Source organism: Artemia sp. Qi Xiang Cuo, chromosome 11 (assembly GCF_049724085.1).
Source record: "Artemia sp. Qi Xiang Cuo chromosome 11, ASM4972408v1, whole genome shotgun sequence".
Lineage (NCBI taxonomy): Eukaryota > Metazoa > Arthropoda > Branchiopoda > Anostraca > Artemiidae > Artemia > Artemia sp. Qi Xiang Cuo.
In genome coordinates, this window is record NC_142804.1 from 29,499,639 (window position 1) to 29,522,362 (window position 22,724).

General features: G+C 34.1%; 1 protein-coding gene across 1 annotated transcript in view; it reads right to left on the bottom strand.

The window, feature by feature from the left end:
* LOC148946852 (nucleolar complex protein 4 homolog) overlaps window positions 1-22,724 on the bottom strand; it is an 89,364-nt gene that overhangs the window by 36,467 nt on the left and 30,173 nt on the right. Inside the window, exons 3-5 of the mRNA XM_089097164.1 lie at window positions 10,620-10,828; window positions 7,656-7,926; window positions 3,396-3,593 (exon numbers count right to left, since the gene is read on the bottom strand). Of these exons, the coding sequence (XP_088953290.1) occupies window positions 3,396-3,593; window positions 7,656-7,926; window positions 10,620-10,828 (678 nt within the window). The remainder of the gene's footprint in view (window positions 1-3,395; window positions 3,594-7,655; window positions 7,927-10,619; window positions 10,829-22,724) is intronic.

Consider the following 22,724-nt stretch of genomic DNA (forward strand, 5'->3'; position numbering starts at 1 on the left):
TATTAGTAGTAGTAGATCTCGGGTTGCAATAATAATAATAATGTTTTTAAATCACTGTGAACAAAAAGACAAAAGTGGAGTAATGAATTACAAGAAGAATAAAAAGAGACCAAAATAAAATAAAAAAAACAATTAGAAGAAAACATGGGATAAGACCATGGAATGTCAGAAACTTTAAATAGCAGACTCGGAAAACTCCTCATGTAACAGGGTTAATTTTGCCGTTATATCTGGAGCAGAAAAATTCTGCACAATGTTTCTATTCTTATACCATAGTGGCAAATACAGTAAAAATTTCAAATGACGAAAATACGCTGAGCGGAGAGCTCGGATATCTTTTTTTGGAAAATTTGAAACAAATTAGATAAAGATAAGACAGAGTGGTTAGAGTAGGTCGAGTCCAGTTTTACTAGTGCTTTACAGTTATATCAAGGGGTGCCGCCTGAAATATTTGTCCGACCCGTAAAAACATAACAAAATTAAATATAAAGAAATTTTGTTGCGTTTTTAAAGTTTTTTTGTACCCCCCCCCCCCCCCGGAACAAAAAAACTGGATACAGCCCTGTTTGGGCATGCTTAGACACGAACTGAAAAAACACTTCCAGCCATTTAAAATCTTGTACTGGACTCAAACTTTGTTTATTTTCAAACTTATATCAATTTTGAAAGTTTATATTTGTTGTTATTGTACTTAGCAAAATATCTTTATCATAACAATGGCAAAACAGTCCTGAAAACCAACACTGGAATGAAAGTATGTCTTTTTATAATACTAAGACATAGGGATGCATCTTATTGCATATAGTCTTTGCACATTTTCTAGGTTTTTTTAGTTGAGCAATGATGTGATGCTCTTCATTTTTTCTTTCTTTTCCTTCTGTATGTGACAGTCATTCCTCAGCCATATCATGAATCACACAGTAAAATACACAATATTTGAATGTTTTTATCTTAGCTTATGGCTTTGAAAAAAAAAGAGAAAAATGACAGGTTTTTAGTAAAGAAACAACAAGATAAGGTCAACAGTAACAGAAAAAACAGATAGCCCAGACCGATTTTCGCGATTCATTCTAACCACTGAAAAATGAAGTGGGAAGAAAAAATAAAAAAAACTTTACAACCTCTAAATCTAAGAATAGAAACCTACGAATTGAAAAAAAAAATCTCAAAAACTATATTTGCTATATAGTCAACAATCCACTGCACTTGGGTCCGACGAATAAGAGGGGTCAAATGAGATGATACCATTTTGTTCCTCAAATTTTCCCAGATGTTTTCAAGACATTTTTTGTGAACTTTCCCAAGTACCAAAACCCACCCTTTTTATAAGCCAATTAAGTAGCGAACAATGCAAACAACGTTTAATTACTTCTCCTACTTTTGTTAATATTATCCTCTAGATATGAGTCTACTTTCATAGACTTGCCACTGAGCAATAGAAAGGAGAATGGGGATAATAATGAAACATACAAAAATCGGCCATTAAGATACCAGGTGTTCAATTTGTTCTAGCAAGAGATCAATGAAACAGAAGAATTTAAAATTTACAAAGCTATTTCTTTGAGAATACTTATTTCCTGGACAGACAGAATGGAAAATGTCACTATTTACCCTGCGATTAGTGTGTTTATATCTCAACTTGACTATCTACGACACCGTTTTCCAAACTAGGAGGCGCACCTCCCTATGGAAGCACGGACTAGTCCAAGGGGAGGCGCAAAAATTAGCCAGGATTGACGTACAATCAAATGGAAAACTACGCAGTCACACAAAATAGCTAAACCCTTTCGCAATGCTGCTGAACACTCTTTTCAGGACGATCAATTAGACGATATTTGCGGTTAATTAGTTCCTCAGATAAGGACTACCAAATTCACATTACAGGGTAGAAGAAGGAACTGATGAAGCTAACATCCCATATTGTAGTTGGATATTTTTAATGTGTTGAAGAGATTAAGATGACCAGATAAATATTTTTTTTTTGCAAACCTATTCCTGGCAAAGGAATGGTAAAATTTAAAATTTACACCATCCAGTCAAATTTACACCACATCCAGTATAAAAAAAATATGAGTGAAGAACTTAGAGACGTTTCTACAAAAGTAAAGAAAGCTATAAACCACATAAAAACAGTTTATTATAAGTGAGATTATTTACAAAGGTGTATGACAATATGGGAACTAGTTACACCTCCATATTGTACTATTTTGAAAAACGCTGGCTATCTTGTGCCAGAGTGATTCAGGGGATCAGTGATTCAGTGATGCAGAGTGATTAGTCGCATATTTTATTATAAGTGAGATTATTTACAAATGTGTGTGACAATATGGGAACTACTTACACCTCCCTTTTGTACTATTGTGAAGAACACTGGCTACATCGTGCCAATGTGATTCAGATGATACATGAACTCAAAGAGTGAATTGCAATTTTATACCAAAAAATGTAAACTAGGACGCAAGAATGTTTAGGGATGGTAACTTAATTATTAAACTGACATGTTTGGGGAATATTTTGGGAAAATTAAGCTTTATGAATAAATCGATGTAAGAGCTGAAAATGCAGCTGTTGATTCAAAAAGATAATGTGAAATCATTCATAAAAATAGAGCTATGAAAGGCAAATTTGGAAAAAAGTAAGTTTGCTTTCACTTTTAAATTTGTGCACCTAAGATAACATAGAAGCAAACAGAAATCCCTTTGTTGAACACTTGGATGCTTTGTTCATTAATTTATCAAATTATTTTCTGGATCTCGATTTTACAAAATATGCGTGGACACCGGATCCATTTATCGACAAAAAAGATGAGGAATTTAAATTAACAAGTAATGAGAAAGAAAACTTGATTTGATTAGCTTGTGATAATTCTTTAATATGAAATTTTTAGAGTGTATCTCTAATTCAATTTTGGCTAGATATTAAAAGTGAATATAATATTTTGTCAAATAAAGAATAATAAGTATTGATGCCGTTCGCAAAATTTTATTTATATGAAAAAGCATTTTCCGTATTAGCTGAAATGAAACCCAAATATCGTGTTCGTTTGGTTATAGAAAAGGAGCTTCATGTAGTTATCTCATCATTGACACCAAGATTACACAAACTTAGTGCTAATTATAGACAAGCAGATCAGTCTCAATAAAAGACTACAGTATAAAATTGCTATTCCTTTTCCTTGTTTCTAAGTTTCTCTTTATAAATGTTGCAGTACTAAAAAGTTTCCTGTCGGAATTATTATTTTTATATTATTTCTAAATTTATTATTTTTTAATTATTATGAAATTATTGTCTAAAAGGGAAGGGAGGCACCATATGATCAAACATTTTTAAGGGAGCCCTTGGAAATTAAGTTTGGAAACCACTGATCTACGGCATGACAAATTCACAGGAGTTACCTTTATCGTAAGCCTCGAGAAAGAAGTCAGCAAATAAAAGAGGTTTATCTACTGCTGGCAATACTTCTTCAGACACTAAGGTAAGGAGATTCTTGTAAATGCTAATACTTAAGTTGAACTTAATTATTATCAACCAGATATTAGTGTAGTACTTCCTCAGCTGATTCATTTTTATGTGGAATTTCGGCTTCGCAGGGTCTGAAAGAGAAACAAAACTAGAGTTATCGGCATTTGAATCCTAAATCAGAAATCTTGGGGAGCCCGCAGACCAAAGACCCCATGAAACTGATATAACTGGAAATTCCAAACACACTCATCCAGCGTTTCCTAGTAAATTCCCAAAACTGCTTAGGTTTTCATTAATTTAGCCTACTGCCACTGTACTGCTTGTGAGGTAGCTTCTTAGATACTTCTGACTTTTGTTTTTAATTCAACTGGATAAAACTCTAAGGAATGTAATACTACTAATTTTGGTACTTATCTGTTTTAGCGGCAACACTCAAGAATTACACTAAGTAAAACCCAAGAACAAACTGGTCTCATCTGTCTGTACAATTAGCTTACGCTCAGTGGAAAACAAGTGGCGTGTGACAGAATACATTGGAAATATGTAATTTGGGCTATATATTTGCAAATTGGAGGGGGGGGGGGTAAAGTATTTGGAGAGCGCGAGTTTAGAAACCAATTGTTACTTCATAATATGCAGGATAATTGTAGCTAAAACATTTTGCATGCAGACCCGCTATATTTTACACTCACCCCACCCCACTAATATGCAAATATATAGCCCAAATTTGTATCTAAAGTATTATATTCTCATCATGTTTAGGTATTTTTCATACGGATTAACCTGAATTCACTTCTTGATTGGTGCCCCTATAACAGATAAGTACCCTAGTTTTTCATGCACCAAAGATTCTTCTTCAGCTTCTTACTGTCTTTTCTATAGTCTACAAAACCCAGATCGCACAAATCGGACGGCGAAAAGCCTTTCATTCCTCCCCTTTCGCTTTTTGAATTGGATGACAAAGAACAATGTAAGTTGCCGTTTCTCACACGTCTGGCCGAATTATCTTCTCTTATTTATATTTTTGTTCAGTGTACAATTTGTTCCTCTCTTTTTTCCTTTTTTCCCCTTATGTTGTACTCTGTCATTTAGGGGCTCTACACCCTTTTTTGTTTTAGCAGGTTATAAATAAATCGAATTGAACATCTGGCCTAATTGGAATTGTTGACACAGAATAGATCAGTTTACCAAGTCAAAAGCACTTAAATTTTACGTTAAACCAGAATATATAAGACGAATGAATTTCATATTTATGTATATTGGAAAATACGAGTTGATAATTGCATGACGAAAATTACATTAAAATCAAATAAGAAAGTCTGAAATTCAAGTTATGGAAAAAAATTGATTTCACCGGTAATATAATTTATTTTAGGCAGCAATGACATTACCTCTCAACTTCTCATTTTTGGATCCACAAATTATCTGGGTGATAGCATTTCTTTTCAATTTCTTGATATATTTTCTGATCATTGGTCTTAAAAAACTGTCTTTCGTTTAATCTTTGTGCAAAATTTTAATTTGCATATAGATTATTGTGATTTAAAAAAACAGATATGCCACTTATAAAGCTTTTTCAAACTTCTGGTTGCACAGCTGTTGTACATTTAGAATTTATCTGATGCAAAAAAGGCCACTGAATTACTACACAGTCACAATGCAAGTCGTAAAAAAAAGCTTATAAAAGAAAGTGACTTCCAAGCCCCACCTTCGGTTGCGGTATTAGTCGAATTTTGGTAGACATAGATACACTCATGCAGTCAGTCGACAAATTTATTAACAACTCCTAGATATTTGAATGTTGCTAATCCCGGTAGAGCCAACAACAATCCAAGCAGTTCCAACAGATTCTTTCGTAGTGAATTTTGTCTCACAAAGTTAATCTAGGAAAAAACGCCTTCCTATACCAAAACGCCCCACACCAAAGTATATTTGAACAGTAAAATCAGTAAGGACCTGTAATCAACATATGAGAGACAAGGATTTAGCGTTGTTTTTAGTAAAGAAACCATATCCCTCCCATGTATCGCTGAAATCACTGAACTTTTGAAGCCACATGAAAAAAAACCTTTCACCTTTTTTAGACGCAATTTCGGAGGGGAGGGGGTGTCCTAAACAAAAATGTTTCTTATACATGTGGTTGACTTGGTCATAGACTTATGGTTGACAGTTCAAGTCGACCAGGGAAAAAAATTTGTTGGCACTTTTGGTTGTTGGTCGAAGACTTTGTATGGTTGTATGGTTGAAGAATTGATTAGATTTGTGGTCACATTATTAAAGATCAAACTACATCAAACACTTCGTGCTAACGAACTGCAAGTCAAGAGCAAACCATGCCAATAGCCACCAAAACTCTAATAAAAGAAATTTTGATCATAACATTTACATCCGCAGAATAAACTTTTGATACGGATTCTATTTATCTAAAATTCAATAAGTTGAAAAGTACTTATTATAAGTTATGAGCCTGAGAAAATCTGTACAATTTGAGAAAAGTACAAAACATTTCCCATCCCTCCAACCCGCAAAGAAGGAGATATCCAGAAGAAAATAAAAATTAGAGTCAGCACCCTAGAGAGCCCTATAACATAGGTTTCAAGTCCCTATCAATAGAACTACAACATTTTGTGTTTTTTCCGCGAAAGATAGTCATGGATGTGCATTTATTTGTCTGTTTTTTTCCTGGCAATCACCATATCATACTACTGAGCGAGGTAAATGTTATAACACAACAGTTCTGGTAAAACCAATTGACCTAGAAATATCGAATAAAGCCTCCTAGTCTCAGAGGACGTAAAGTATTCGGTCGCGCGTTTTTTCCCGAAAATCTATACATTCCATAAGGAATTAGCACTTGTTATAGGCCGTTTATCTAATAAAGCTAACATTTGTACGTATAGCCTACTTGTGCATCGGATAATAGGATGGATATCCACATTTTCGAACTTTCAATTAGAGGTGCTTCAAATGAAAATGAATATATTCATCCTCTAACGTCCCTTCAAACGGAGCAATACATTTGAAATAAGCGATTAATATGGGCATGGAAGGAGGGGGGTAGAGGGGGGGGACTCCTGTATCATAGCGAAAACGATAGTTTTTACTGGAAACGTTAATTATTAAGTATGAAAGCAACGTGATAAAAAATTAAATTTGATTGGAAAGAAAAGGGGCTGATTCCCTTTCTATTTAGGAAAATACTAATTTGTTTTGAAAAGAAACACACCTAAATGAGCCCCTTTTCTCAAAGCACTATTAAATAGCAAAACTGAAGAAAGATGTCAACCCCCCCCCCCTTCCGCGATTTAAATATTAGAAGCGATCAGAAATTTATTGTAAAAAAAGGATCTTTTTTAAATGAAAAGAATGTGGCATTAAAACTCAAAATAAACGTAATTTATTCTGTATATGAGAGGACCTCCATCCCCCCAAAGTTTGGATTTTCCACTTAATAATTCAAGAGCAAATGCTCTAGCATAAGAGCAATGTGCAGAAGCTTTTTTTATGGCGTCTCGATATTGCAAAGGGTCGTTCAGTCCTATTTCCTTTAAACAATAAGATTTTCAGTTAAAATGTTTTCAAAGGCAATCGGTAAATAAAACCTTATAATTTCCATATAGCTATATTTATTCCACTCCAAATAAACTTCCAGTTAAGCACGAGAAAAGTTTTAGCGAAAAGAGCGGGAGGCAAAGAGGACAGCAGCTCCCCCCCCCCCATATTCACTTCAAATTGTGCTCAATTTTAATTTTAAAAACTACTTGTTTAACTTAATTTCGTGTGAATCCATTCTAAGCTAATAACTTTCAAAAGTTGATCTGTATTTATTAAGGGATAAGAAGAATTTGTTTGGTCTTCTTGTAATAAACTGAGATAACCTTTTCCAAAGCTATTGAAATCAGTGGACGTCTACTTCCAACAGTAACTAAGTTGTTTCTGTTTCTGTGTCTTTTACTGTCTCTCTCCTATGTCTATTTTCTCTCATTCTCTTCTTTTTTTCGTAATTATGTATTAAAAGCGTTAATATACTTTGCTTTGCTTCCCGAGATGACTTCAGATTTCAAATATGGCATTATTATCACGGCCAAATATTTCCTAAACATTTTTTCTTTTCCACATCTATGCATGGCTGGAAAAGATTTCTAAGCTACTAAATTCAACCAAAGTAAATTAAGCTAATTGAGTTCCGATACCTGTGTCCACGCAAAACAGTTTCAATTCTTCATGCTCATTGTGCCTCTTCTTTCCATGGATTGGAGGCATATGAATGAACTTGAGAACGCCCAGTAAATTCTTGATAAACATTTCACTGGGCTCATAGTTTTCTGTTGTCATGTCCTTCAACAAATCGTTCAGACATTTCAATACATAATGTTTAACATCTTCGTATTCTACAAATTCTTGAAATCGGGAAATGGCTTCTTTTTTATCTTCTATTGTCGATAGTAAGACTTTGAGAATATCCTAGAAAATATAATTAAGCGTTTATCGATCAGGCCGTTTTGAAAACTCATCGACTACTCCAAAGAACATGGGAAACCGGATGCCACATCGTCTCTTCCAGCTGGTAAATGGGAAGATTTTCAGTGAATTTTGCCAGATGCAGCACAGCGAAACCAGTTATAAATTGTCAAATGTGCCAAAATTTGGTGAAATAAGGAATCTAATGGATAAACACTCTGTGAATTTGTCATAATTCGAATCAGTGAATCAGTCATAACTCGGTTATGAACATGTACCATACGAGATCTAAGACCGGCCAATTTATCAAAATTTACCTCAAGAGCCTGCCGGATTTAGGAGAAGGAATCTATGAGAATTTAGCTCAGGGAGTATTCGGAACATGGTTACTGGACTCAGAGAATTTAAATGGATTCTGTGGCTTACTGGAAAATAAAAGACCCCAAATTTATCGAGATCACACGACCCACCAGAATGAAACTTGAAGACTGAAAACTGAGTATACTGGCAGATCCACAGTGGATCATCCACCGGATGATTTGATAGTCTCACAAAATTCATCAATTAAAATTTCAATCTCGACATTGGATACGTGCGTCAGTTTGTGACCAAACTAATGCTCCCTTTGCTGCAATCCAAGCCCAATATTTAACATAATTCTGACGCCCAAACGTTGAACTTAACCATAAAATGCTAAACATTTTCGAAAAAACCGAACCGATTCCCAGATGCGGCCAACGGTATATCTCACAAGCACGATTACAAGACGGGCAGATGATGAGGGGAAAATGATACAGAGGAGCGAAGCCACAGGCAAAATAGACGGGGGATCCTCCCAACCCATTATAAAGGAAATTCAACAGGGCCAGTGCCTAAACTTAGTTTCGGAAATTCTACACCTCCGAAATAAGAGAAGTGATTTCGTTATTGGTCAATGAACTGTGATTGACTACGAACAAGACCAACAAAAATATTGTCTATGGTTATGTGCCTGGGCAAAGCCAACCAAACCTCACACAAAAAGCTTTCTTGGCTCCTTTCCGAAGATGATTTCAGAAGTCACCAGGAGAATCTTGGAATAGAATACATTTATTCACTACAATAGCTGGAGCTAACCTGAGCATGTCAATGTTAAATAAAAGACAAAACAAAACAAGGATTAAGAAAAAAGCCCAGCAACATCAAAAATTTTAAGTAGCAAGTGCTACTTCAAGATCAAGAGATTTTAAATGAGTCTTAATAGAATTTATACATGTCAAGAGTCAGGCCACATGGATCATGATTACAATTCTGATCATGCATTATACAGATTACATCAAATAAAAACATAAACGGATATAAAGCTCTTTGTAAAAGGTACGTCATGTTCAAATTAAAGTCAATTATGCCCAACATAAAAATCAGTTCCAAATACACTTACAGACGAATCCCTGAAATAAGCTATATCAAAAATTAATTATTAAATACTTCCTAAGCTGATATTATTTTAATGTCGATTAAAATAAAGGACATATAATTTACGATATCTCTCGGTACTAGAGCCTGGATAAGTCATTAATTGAAGACATTTTTTTTTTTTTGAGTCAAGTATCTGGTCATTCAGTAGGGGGGCTCTCAAAGTCAGGTAATAAACCACTATGAATTTGATAGTTCAAACAATTTAATCTAAATCAATATGTCAACTCATGTCTACGACTATCAAGCGAATTCAAGTTGAATTGTTTCACAGCATTATCATATGTAGAGAAGTTGTATCCAAGTATAAATTTTACAGTTCTTTTAACAATAAACAACCAGTTTGCGGATACCTCGAAGCACTCACGAATTGATAAATGTTTTGTGACTTTTGTTGAAAGCTTTCCAGCTGGCTATGGCAATCCCTGTTATCTTAATAGAATACCAGATAACGCTTGTAAAATACTGGTAAATTTCAGTAACATTCTGAAGGTACCCACCACACCAAAAGGTTTCATATGCTTCAAAAATCAATATGATAACATTATATAATACATCCAACTCAACATATTGAAAACTGCGCATGTGTTTGTTACGATTTCATCTCGTTGCGAAGCATAAGCGCTTGAAATTAGAATTCACACAATGAGCACTATGTGACAGCATATATAATATATGTCTAAGTAAAATATAATATGTCGAATAAAAAGAAAATCGGAGTCCTCTATTTAAAACGAGGACCCACAAAAAGTCCAATCTGAAACGAGGAATCACAAATTGATTGTTTATCCTAACAAACCTGTAAAGATGTGTCATTTTGTAACGTTTGGTTACCATGCACAGAGACATCCCAGAATGTTAGCTAACTAAATTAGAAAAATTGTTTAAATAAAGGATTATTTATTGATTTGTATATCGGATATATTTGCTTATAAGCTAACGTTAGTGTTTAGCTCATACCCCAGAGATATTCTGCTTTGTTTTATACTTCCCAGAAAACTCAAAAGATAGCACCTCACTGGCCAAATATAAAGCTACCCACAACACAAACGATATGAGGTGAATTCACAGACACGCGTGCACCAATGTTCAGAAAGAAACTCAAACTTGTATATTATCCTGCTTCAAAATTCTTAAAACAAAGAAAAAAAAGAAGGTAAAATAAGCCGATAGGCTACTAATGAATTCAAACATAATAATGATTAAATCATGAATGAATCTGAATATTTTAAAATACTCACATTTATAATATCTATTGGGAAATAGAACCCATTAACTTCTGACAAATGGATCGGATATAAAGATTCATGACGAATAAAATCCATAAGACACAGGAGGTTTGCTTGAAATACATCAAAGTCATCAGAGTCAAGCTGTTTCAGTCTGGAATCAACAATTTCTTTATATCGTTCGAGCAACCAACTCTTATATTTCTCTTCTGCTTCCGAGTCTGCAAAATAGTTAATTTTAGGAAGGTATTTCTACTTTTTAGCAAGTAGTCTTCAGTCAATGACCACAAGATTAAGAAGCAAACCTTGATGAGGAACCATTAATTGGATTAAAAAACTAGTAAAATATTACAGATTTTTTAGTACTAAATATACTCAAAATGGAAACTTGCGAAGGCTAAAAATCTATGTTGGGGAAGGATCTAACCTCTTGAGTTTTATATTGGATGCATGCCACAACCCTATTCTTTAAGCTGAAGACAACATATAATATGAGATAGACGATTCTAATTGTTAGTCCTTTGTTTAAGACCAGGGAACTCCAAACTGGGTCGATTCTTCAAGCTTGCGATTTTTTAGTAAAATTAATCCACTTAAAAGCCCCAAATGTGTTACAATCTAAACTTGGTTATACTTCCTTTTGTTTTCTGAAGTATTGCTTTTGAAAATTCATTCTAATTGTTCTAATTGAATACTAATTGTTCATTTTATGACTAAAAAGCTCAGGGTATCAGTCATAGTAATATACGCCCCTGTAGAACCGACTGACGGAGAAACTAGTGACTCGGACGAATTTTATTTACAGTAAAAGGAGAAAATAGACAGTGTCCCATGTAGAAATACTATGTATTCACTGAGAAATTTTAACGCTGAGGTCGGTTGAAATAGGGATAGATGATATCCTAACCTAGGTAAGTTTGGTATAGGAAAAGAAAACAGTAATGGATGCAGACTTTTGCAATTTTGTAAGTATAACAATCTAGTTATAACCAATACGGTGTTTGGTCATAAAATGGCTCATAAGTTAACATGGTATTCACGTGATGGTAAGACAGCAAACCTTATTGATTATGTTATAGTAAACCGAAGACTGGCAGGATCAATACAAGATACTAGGGTATATAGGAGAACTGTTATTGATGTTAAAAGTAAAGATCACCATCTAGTAGTGTCAAGGGTTAATTTAAAGCTGAAATATCGAAAGGGTAACTACCTCCCGGGAAGTTATGATGTTGGTAGACTCCAGGATGAGAATTTGAGAGAAACTTTCCAGGAACAGTTGAATACTAAACTTAAGAGTTTAAAATTTGATAATATGGAAAATGGTTGGAATAATTTTAGAAAAAATAATTTGTGAAGTTGCTGAAGGTGTATTAGGGAAGCTAAGAATATTAGTGAAAAAGCTTTATATTTAATAGAAAGGAGAAAGGACTTGTACAAGAATTATCTGAGTGATAGATCATATGAAAACAAAAGGAATGTAAAGAAAATGGAGAAAGCATTAAAATATGAACTAAGGAGGTGTGAAGTGAAGGCCATGGATAAAATTGCCGAGGATCTGGAAGATGCAGATAGACGGCAGAATAGTAAAATATTGTACTGGTATGTTAACAAATTGAGAGGGAGTAGTCAATCCGGACTTGGCCCAGTTAAAGATAGGAATGGGACAGCAATAGTAGGAACCCATTATTGAATACAGGGGGGCACCTCTACTGCCATCTATAACCAGTCTAACTCTATAAGATCACGTATCTCCTTCCAGGCCAATCAGGGACTTGGAATACTGACGGAAATTTACAGAATTACCAGATAAGAGCTGTCAATCACTGGATGGAATACTGTGATAACAAGGTGTCATCATCAGATAAGGAGGAAAAGGGAAAATATAGACGGGACAAAATAGCTGATTGACAAAATTTCACCATGAGACAAGATAAATTTGAAAGTAGAAACTAAAATGGTTATGCATCTCAGGGAATACTAACTCCTATTAAGAGATTTATATTATTCTTTATTTGGGCGGTTCTCGACTGTATTCAGTATAATACACAAGTACCATTTGAACAGTGTTATAAGGTCCCCTACCCCAACCCCAGAGGCCCCCTCCACCAAACTTGTTTGCCCCCCCCCCCATTTTTTTAATAATTTTCTTTTGCGCGCTTCAGACACAAAAGGGTCCCCCTCCCCCCAACTTTTTAGCCCCTTCCCCCATTTTTTAATACTTTTTTTGCGCGCTTGAGACACAGAGGCCCCCATCCGACTTTTTTTCCCCCCCTCCCCCCAAACACATTTTTCAATACTTTTTTGCGTGCTTGAGACACAGAAATTAACAAACAGAAAAGGTTTTTCAGCTAAAGCAGGGAACAAGCTTAAAACTTTTCCAACAGCACACACAAGACATGAGAAAAAACCTAGCAAAGGAAGCAAGAAACAACAGACTTTCATACAAGTAAAATCATGAACCAGCATAAGTAAAAATATCAAATCATAAGTTTCCAACAACACACACACAACATGAAAAGAAACCTAGCAAAGGAAGCAAGAAACAACAGATATTCACACAAGTAAAATCATGAACCAGAATAAGTAAAAATACCAAATCATAAGTCTCAAACAACACACACACACGACATGAAAAGAAACTTAGCCAGGGAAGCAAGAAACAACAGACATTCACACAAGTAAAATCATGAACCAGCATAAGTGAAAATACCAAATCATAAGTTTCCAGCAACACACACACGACATGAGAAAAAATTTAGCAAGGGAAGCAAGAAACAACAGACTTTCACACAAGTAAAATCATGAACCAGCATAAGTAAAAATACCAAATCATAAGTTTCCAACAACACACACACAATATGAAAAGAAACCTAGCAAGCGAAGCAAGAAACAACAGACTTTCACACAAGTAAAATCATGAACCAGAATAAGTAAAAATACCAAATCACAAGTTTCCAACAACACACACACAACATGAGAAGAAACCTAGCAAGGGATGTAAGAAACAACAGACTTTTACAGAAGCAAAATCATGGACCAGCATAAGTAAAAATACCAAATTATAAGTTTTCAAGAACACACACACAACGTGAGAAGAAACCTAGCAAGGGAAGCAAGAAACAATAGACTTTCACACAATTAAAATCATGAACCAGCACAAGTAAAAATAGCAAATCATAAGTTTCCAACCACACACACAACATGAGAAGAAACCTAGCAAGGGAAGCAAGAAACAACAGAGTTTAACAGAAGTAAAATAATGGACCAGCATAAGTAAAAATACCAAATTATAAGTTTCCAACAAAACACACACAACATGAGAAGAAACCTAGCAAGGGAAGCAAGAAACAACAGACTTCCACACAAGTAAAATCATGAGCCAGCATAAGTAAAAACACCAAATCATAAGTTTCCAACAACACACACACAAAATGAGAAGAAACCTAGCAAGGGAAGCAAGAAACAAAAGACTTTCACACAAGTAAAATCATGAACCAGCATAAGTAAAAATACCAAATCATAATTGTCCAACAACACACACACAACATGAGAAGAAACCTAGCCAGGGAAGCAAGAAACAACAGACTTTCACACAAGTAAAATCATGAACCAGCATAAGTAAAAATACCACAACATAAATCTCCAACAACACACACACACAACATGAGAAGAAACCTAGCAAGGGAAGCAAGAAACAACAGACTTTCACACAAGTAAAATCATGAACCAGCATAAGTAAAAATACCAAATCATAAGTTTCCAACATCACACACACAACATGAGAAGAAACCTCGCAAGGGATGCAAGAAACAACAGACTTTCACACAAGTAAAATCATGAACCAGCATAAGTAAAAATACTAAATTATAAGTTTACAACAACACACACACAACATGAGAAAAAACCTAGCAAGGGAAGCAGGAAACAACAGACTTTCACAAAAGTAAAATCATGAACCAGCATAAGTAAAAATACCAGATCATAAGTTTCCAACAGCACACACACAACATGAGAAGAAACCTAGCAAGGGAAGCAAGAAACAATAGACTTTCACACAAATAAAATCATGAAAAAGCATAAGTACAAATACCAAATCATAAGTTTCCAACAAAACACAAACAACATGAGAAAAAACCTAGCAAGGGAAGCAAGTAACAACAGACTTTCACACAAGTAAAATCATGAACCACCATAAGTAAAAATACCAAATCATAAGTTTCCAACAATACACACACAACATGAGAAGAAACCTAGCAAGGGATGCAAGAAACAACAGACTTTCACACAAGTAAAATCATGAACCAGCATAAGTAAAAATACCAAATCATAAGTTTCCAACAACACACACAGAACGTGAGAAGAAACCTAGCAAGGGAAGCAAGAAACAATAGACTTTCACACAAGTAAAATCATGAACCAGCATAAGTAAAAATACCAAATCATACGTTTCCAACAACACACACACAACATGAGAAGAAACCTAGCAAGGGAAGCAAGAAACAACAGACTTTAACACAAGTAAAATTATGAACCAGCATAAGTAAAAAGACCAAATCATAAGTTTCCAACAACACACACACAACATGAGAAGAAACCTAGCAAGGGAAGCAAGAAACAACAGACTTTCACACAAGTAAAATCATGAACCAGCATAAGTAAAAATACCAAATCATACGTTTCCAACAACACACACACAACATGAGAAGAAACCTAGCAAGGGAAGCTAGAAACAGAAGAATTTCACACAAGTAAAATCATGAACCAGCATAAGTAAAAATACCAAATCATAAGTTTCCCACAACAAACACACAACATGAGAAGAAACCTAGCAAGGGAAGCAAGAAACAACAGATTTTCACACAAGTAAAATTATTAACCAGAATAAGTAAAAATAGCAAATCATAAGTTTCCAACAACACACGCACACAACATGAGAAGAAACCTAGCAAGGGAAGCAAGAAACAACAGACTTCCACACAAGTAAAATCATGAACCAGCATAAGTAAAAATACCAAATCATAAGTTTCCAACAACACACACACACAACATGAGAAGAAACCTAGTAAGGGAAGCAAGAAACAACAGACTTTCACACAAGTAAAATCATGAACCAGCATAACTAAAAATACCAAATCACAAGTTTCCAACAACACACACACAACATGAGAAGAAACCTCGCATGGGATGCAAGAAACAACAGACTTTCACACAAGTAAAATCATGAACCAGCATAAGTAAAAATACCAAATTATAAGTTTCCAAAAACACACACACAACATGAGAAAAAACCTAGCAAGGGAAGCAGGAAACAACAGACTTTCACAACAAGTAAAATCGTGAACCAGCATAAGTAAAAATACCAAATCATAAGTTTCCAATAACACACACACACACAACATGAGAAGAAACCTAGCAAGGGAATCAAGAAACAACAGACTTTCACGCAAGTAAAATCACGAACCAGCATAAGTAAAAATACCAAATCATAAGTTTCCAACAACACGCCCACAACATGAGAAGAAACCTAGAAAGGGAAGCAAGAAATAAGAGACTTTCACACAAGTAAAATCATGAACCAGCATAAGTAAAAATACTAAATAATAAGTTTCCAACAACACACAAACAACATGAGAAGAAACCTAGCAAGGGAAGCAAGAAACAACAGACTTTCACACAAGAAAAATCATGAACCAGCATAAGTAAAAATACCAAATCATAAGTTTCCAGCAGCACACACACAACATGAGAAGAAACCTAGCAAAGGAAGCAAGAAACAACAGACTTTCACAAAAGTAAAATCAGGAACCAGCACAAGTAAAAATACCAGATCATAAGTTTCCAACAGCACACACACAACATGAGAAGAAACCTAGCAAGGGAAGCAAGAAACAATAGACTTTCACACAAGTAAAATCATGAAAAAGCATAAGTACAAATACCAAATCATAAGTTTCCAACAAAACACAAACAACATGAGAAAAAACCTAGCAAGGGAAGCAAGTAACAACAGACTTTCACACAAGTAAAATCATGAACCACCATAAGTAAAAATAACAAATCATAAGTTTCGAAACAACACACACACAACATGAGAAGAAACCTAGCAAGTGAAGAAAGAAACAACAGACTTTAACACAAGTAAAATTATGAACCAGCATAAGTAAAAATACCAAATCCTAGGTTTCCAACAACACACACAACATGAGAAGAAACCTAGCAAGGGAAGCAAGAAACAACAGACTTTCACACAAGTAAAATCATGAACCAGGATAAGTAAAAATAGCAAATCATAAGTTTCTAACAACACATACACAACATGAGAAGAAACCTAGCAAGGGAAGCAAGAAACAACAGACTTTCACGCAAGTAAAATCATGAACCAGCATAAGTAAAAATACCAAATCATAAGTTTCCAACAACACACACACAACACGAGAAGAAACCTAGCAAGGGAAGCAAGAAACAACAGATTTTCACACGAGTAAAATTGTTAACCATAATAAGTAAAAATAGAAAATCATAAGTTTCCAACAAGACACACACACACAACATGAGAAGAAACCTAGCAAGGGAAGCAAGAAACAACAGACTTTCACACAAGTAAAATCCTGAACCAGCATAAGTAAAAATACCAAATCATAAGTTTCCAACAAAACACACACAACTTGAGAAGAAACCTAGCAAGGGGAGCAAGAAACAACAGACTTTCACACAAGTAAAATCATGAACCAGCATAAGTAAAAAGTTTCCAACAACAAACACACAACATGAGAAGAAACCTAGCAAGGGAAGCAAGAAACAACAGACTTTCACACAAGTAAAATCATGAACCAGCATAAGTAAAAATACCAAATCATAAGTTTCCAACAACACGCCCACAACATGAGAAGAAACCTAGCAAGGGAAGCAAGAAACAACAGACTTTCACACAAGTAAAATCATTAACCAGCATAAGTAAAAATACCAAATTATAAGTTTCCAAGAACACACACACAACATGAGAAGAAACCTAGCAAGGCAAGCAATCAACAACAGACTTTCACACAAGTAAAATCATGAACCAGCATAAGTAAAAATACAAAATCATAAGTTTCCAACAAGACACACACAACATGAGAAGAGACCTAGCAAGGGAAGCAAGATACAACAGACATTCACACAAGTAAAATCATGACTTAAATCTCTACTTAAATACTACATTAAAAGCTTACAGGGTGATAGGACTATATGACACTGAATTTATAGGTTTGGAAAAATCGTCTTGTGGTGTTATATTTGAACGCGCTTTTTTATTACTGTCTATGAAACTCGAAGAAATTGACTTTGATCATTGGATAGTAAACTATAATATGTTTGAGTATGATAAAAGCTTGTGGAGTGCTAAATTGCGTCGTATAAACAGACTGGGATTCTACGATAGAGTGATTACACCACATAATAAAAGTGGTCAGGAACTGAGAAATGTTCAGGAGGGGGTCAGTGAAATTTGCAGCTTTTTCGGGGTTGAAGCACTATACATAAAGGGTAATGAACCTACAGATAAAGTTTTAATTCAAAAGTGTGACCCTAGGATTCCACTTTTTAATCTAGAAGAATTTAAGTGTCCCAAATTTGAAGGAACTTATCGCCGTCCTGAAGACGATGTTAGGTTCTTCGCGCAGTGGATACCTGAGGACATACCTGATCGCGATAAGTGCCTAAGACACGGTAAAAACTATTCTATATCATGTGATCCTCGTTTCTGGATGATTAACAGTGATCTTTAAGTACTATTTTTATGTAAATATGTGTTTTTTCAAAAAAAATTTTTTAAATGTTTAAGCAATAAATATCTTTAAGCTTAACCCGTCTTTATTCTTTAGAATAGTTCTATTCATTCATTAAATTATGAAGAAATTGTAAGTAAGTAACAATCTCTTTCTTGAATTCACCTCTTGGATACACAATATATAAATTTTATTCAAAAAGTTATGATAAATTGTAAGTAAGTAATAAACTCTTTATTGAATTCACCTCTTGGATACACAATACGAAAATTTCATTCAAGAAATTATGAAAAAATTATAAGTAACAAACTCTTTCTTGAAGTCACCTCTTGGATACACGATACAAACATTTCATTCAAGAAATTATTAATAAATTGTACTTAAGTAACAATCTCTTTCTTGAATTCATCTCTTGGATACACAATACGGAAATTTCATTCAACAAATTATGTAAAAATTGTAAGTAAGTAACAAACTCTTTATTGATTTCACCTCTTGGAGAAATTTTATTCAATAAATTATTGAATAAGAGTAGAGGGCCACTCTAAGTGAGCCTAAATTAACCAAACTTCTTGGATGTCTCTCTAACTATGACTGTGTGTCTGAACGGGTGTGCTGCAATTTATAACCACTCTAACCTAAATTCAACACACAGTTTTTTCATAATTTCTTAAACAAAATTTCTGTACTGTGCATCCAAGAGGCGAATTCAAGAAAGAGTTTGTTACTTACTTACAATTTTTTCATAATTTCATGATTGAAATTTCTGTATTGTGTATCCAAGAGGTGACCATTTCATTCAACAAATTATGAAAATCCAGAAACAAGGATCCCATGATATAGAATAGTTTTTACCGGGTCTTATGCACTTATCGCGATCACGTATGTCCCTAGGTAACCACTGCGCGAAGAACCTAACCTCATCTTCAGGACGGTGATAAGTCCCTTCAAATTTAGGAAACTTAAATTTTTTAGATTGAAAAGTGGAATCCTAGGGTCACACCTTTGAATTAAAACTTTATCTGCAGGTACAATACCTTTTACGTAGTGCTTCAACCTCGAAAAAGCTGCAAATTTCATTGACTTCCTCCTGAACATTTTTCAGTTCCTGACCACTATTATTAAGTGGTGTAATCACTCTATCGTAGCATCCTAGCCTGTTTATACGGCGAAATGTAATGCTGCAAAAGCTTTTATCATACTCAAACATATTAAAATTCACTATCCAATGATAAAAGGCAATTCCTTCGAGTTCCATAGACAGTAGTAAAAACGCACGTTCAAATATAACACCAAAAGACGATTTTTCCAAACCGATAAATTCTGTGTCATACAGTCCTATCATCCAGAAAGCTATTAATTTAGTATTTAAGTAGAGAAGTACTTCATCATTCTCTTATACCTTTGCTCAAGGGTAATTGGACTTATGGCTAGGGGTATGAGTCCTAAAACCATCTGAATTCATTGTAGGGAGGAGTCTTAAAACTCGTCGAATTCATTGCGGGGAGGAGTCATAAAACTCTCGGTATCTATTGCATGCAAATGAAGCGTGGAAATTATAATTTTTTCATTATTTCTTGAATGAAATTTCTGTATTTTGTATCCAAGAGGTGAATTTAAGGAAGAGTTTGTTACTTATTTACAGTTTTTTCATAATGACATATCCGACAATAGATGACGAAGAATTTATTCATTCTAATACATAGATTTTTTCAATGTTATCCGACGTATCCGACAAATGATATCGATAAACAATGTTAATAAAGAATTTGTTCAATTTGATGCATCAACTATGTCAGAGTTAGCAGAGGCTTTGCTCAAAAGACATTGATAAAGAATTTATTCACTTTGATACAAAAATTTTCTCAGTTTTATCATGTATACCTGATAATAGGCGATGAAAAAGAATTTATTCACTCTGATACTTAGATTTTGTGAATGTTACCTGATATATTCGGAAAAAGACTATGGTATAGAACTTTTTCACTATTATACTTATATTTGGTCAATGCTATCAAACCTATCTGTGAAAGGACATTGATAAAGAATCTATTCGCTTTGTTACTTAGATTTTCTCAATTTTATCAATCATATCTGACAAAAGACGAGGATATAGAATTTATTCACTCTGATACTGTCAAACGTATCTGTCAAATGATTTTGATCAAGCATTTATTTATTCTGATGCTTATATTTTGTCAATTTGATCCGATTTATCCGACAAAGATGCTGATAGAAAAAATTTATTAACTCTGATACTTATATTTTATCAATGTCATCCCATGTACATACAATAGAAGTTGATACAGAATTCAACCACTCTGGCAATTGGGTTTTGATACTGTTTGCCGGCATATCTAGCAACGGATATTGAAACAGAATCTATTGGCTCTGATACTTAGATCATCTCAATTTTATCCCGAGGGAGCCGAAAAAGGATGTTGATAAAGAAATTATTCATTCTAATAAATAGATTTTGTCAATTCGACAAAAGATATTGATAAAGAATTTATTCATTCTAATACATAGATTTTTTCAATTTTATCCGACATATCCGATAAATGATATCGATAAAGAATGTTAATAAAGAATTTGTTCACTTTTACACTTTATCTGAAATTTTGTCAGTGTCACCAACATTACCTGTCAAAAGACATTGATACATTCTTTATTCACTCTGATAATTCTAATTTTTCCACTTTATCAGGCATATCTTACAAAGGACGATGATAAGGAATTTACTCACTCTGATACTTGGATTTCGTGAATGTTATCTGATGTATCCGACAAAAGAAGTTGATAAGCATTTATTCACTATGATACTTAGATTTGGTCATTGTTATCAAACGTATCTGTCAAAAGACATTGATAAAGAATGTATTCACTCTGATACTTAGATTTTCTCAATTTTATCAAGCATATCTGAAAAAGGACGATGATAAAGAATTTATTCACTCTGATACTTAGATTTTGTGAATGTTATCTGATGTAACAGAAAAAGGAAGTTGATAAAGAATTTATTCACTCTAATACATAAGATTTTGACAATGTTATCCAACGTGTCCCACAAAGGATGTTGATAAAGAATTTATTCAATCTGATACTTAGATTTAGTGAATTTTATCCGATGTATCTGACAAAGATGTTGATAGAAAAAATTTATTCACTCTGATACTTAGATTTTGTCAATGTTATCCCATGCATCTGACAATATTTGTTGATACAGAATTTCATCGCCCTGACACTTAGGTTTTGATAATGTTAACCGAGATGTCCGGCAATGAATGTCGATAAAGAATCTATTCGCTCTGATTTAGATTTTTATCAATTTTATCGTGACCTAACCTACAAAAGGTGTTGATAAAGAATTTATTCATTGTGATACTTAGATTTTCTCCATGTTAACCTATCATCCGACATATGATGTATGCAAATTCGTTTTCTTATATCTCCGATGTTTTAATAGACATTCTAAACGTTTGACATGCTAGCATACTCTAAAAATAATGAACATATAGCAATGTAATGCATAATATATTTTTAATGAAATAATGTAATGTAGGATATTAATACAAAAAATATATTATTATACATTATTAATATCAATGAACAGCTTTGAACATTTCGAATCTGTTCCATAAAATAGTTCACCATGTTCTCTCTTGATATTGTACCTATTGTCTTCTCTTAGTTCGTAATCAGTAGAATAATCATTATCCCATTTTGAGTCATACACAATTTTTACTGGTGTGTCACCGACAGGTTCAATATGCGTTTCGTCTTTGGTATTATTTGGTTCATTGAGTGTTTGATCAATGCTAGTAATACTGTTAACTTGTGCTTTGTTTTTCATCGATTCATCTTTGTATTCCTTAGTGATATTTTCCACCAATGCCCTTTTTATTTTTCCGGCAATTTCACTGTCTATTACAACCTTATTTTTACACAGGTAAAAGTTTCGGCAAGTAGACAAGATATGGTTTATGATATTAGTAGAAGCGTAGGCCTTTCTTTTCCTCTTTCCTTTCATTTGAATGCTAATACCCGAAAGCTGACGATAGGGTTTAACACTGGGTAACATGTTACCACAAGCACTAGCAAGAAGATGCCCCTCTTCATCAACTATTATTTTTATGTTGGAATTCTCTTTGAGTGCAATCATCTCCGGAGATCTCAATCTCGTATATCCACCATCATAAGAATTTATTGTTTTGGTACTCCAAAGAAATTTAATTCCTTAATGTCATGACAATGCACGGATACGTTTCTGATAGTGCTACCACTTGTACTTGTTTCATAGTGTAAATACTTCTCCTTGTCAGCATTCAATGCTACAATAACACGATCA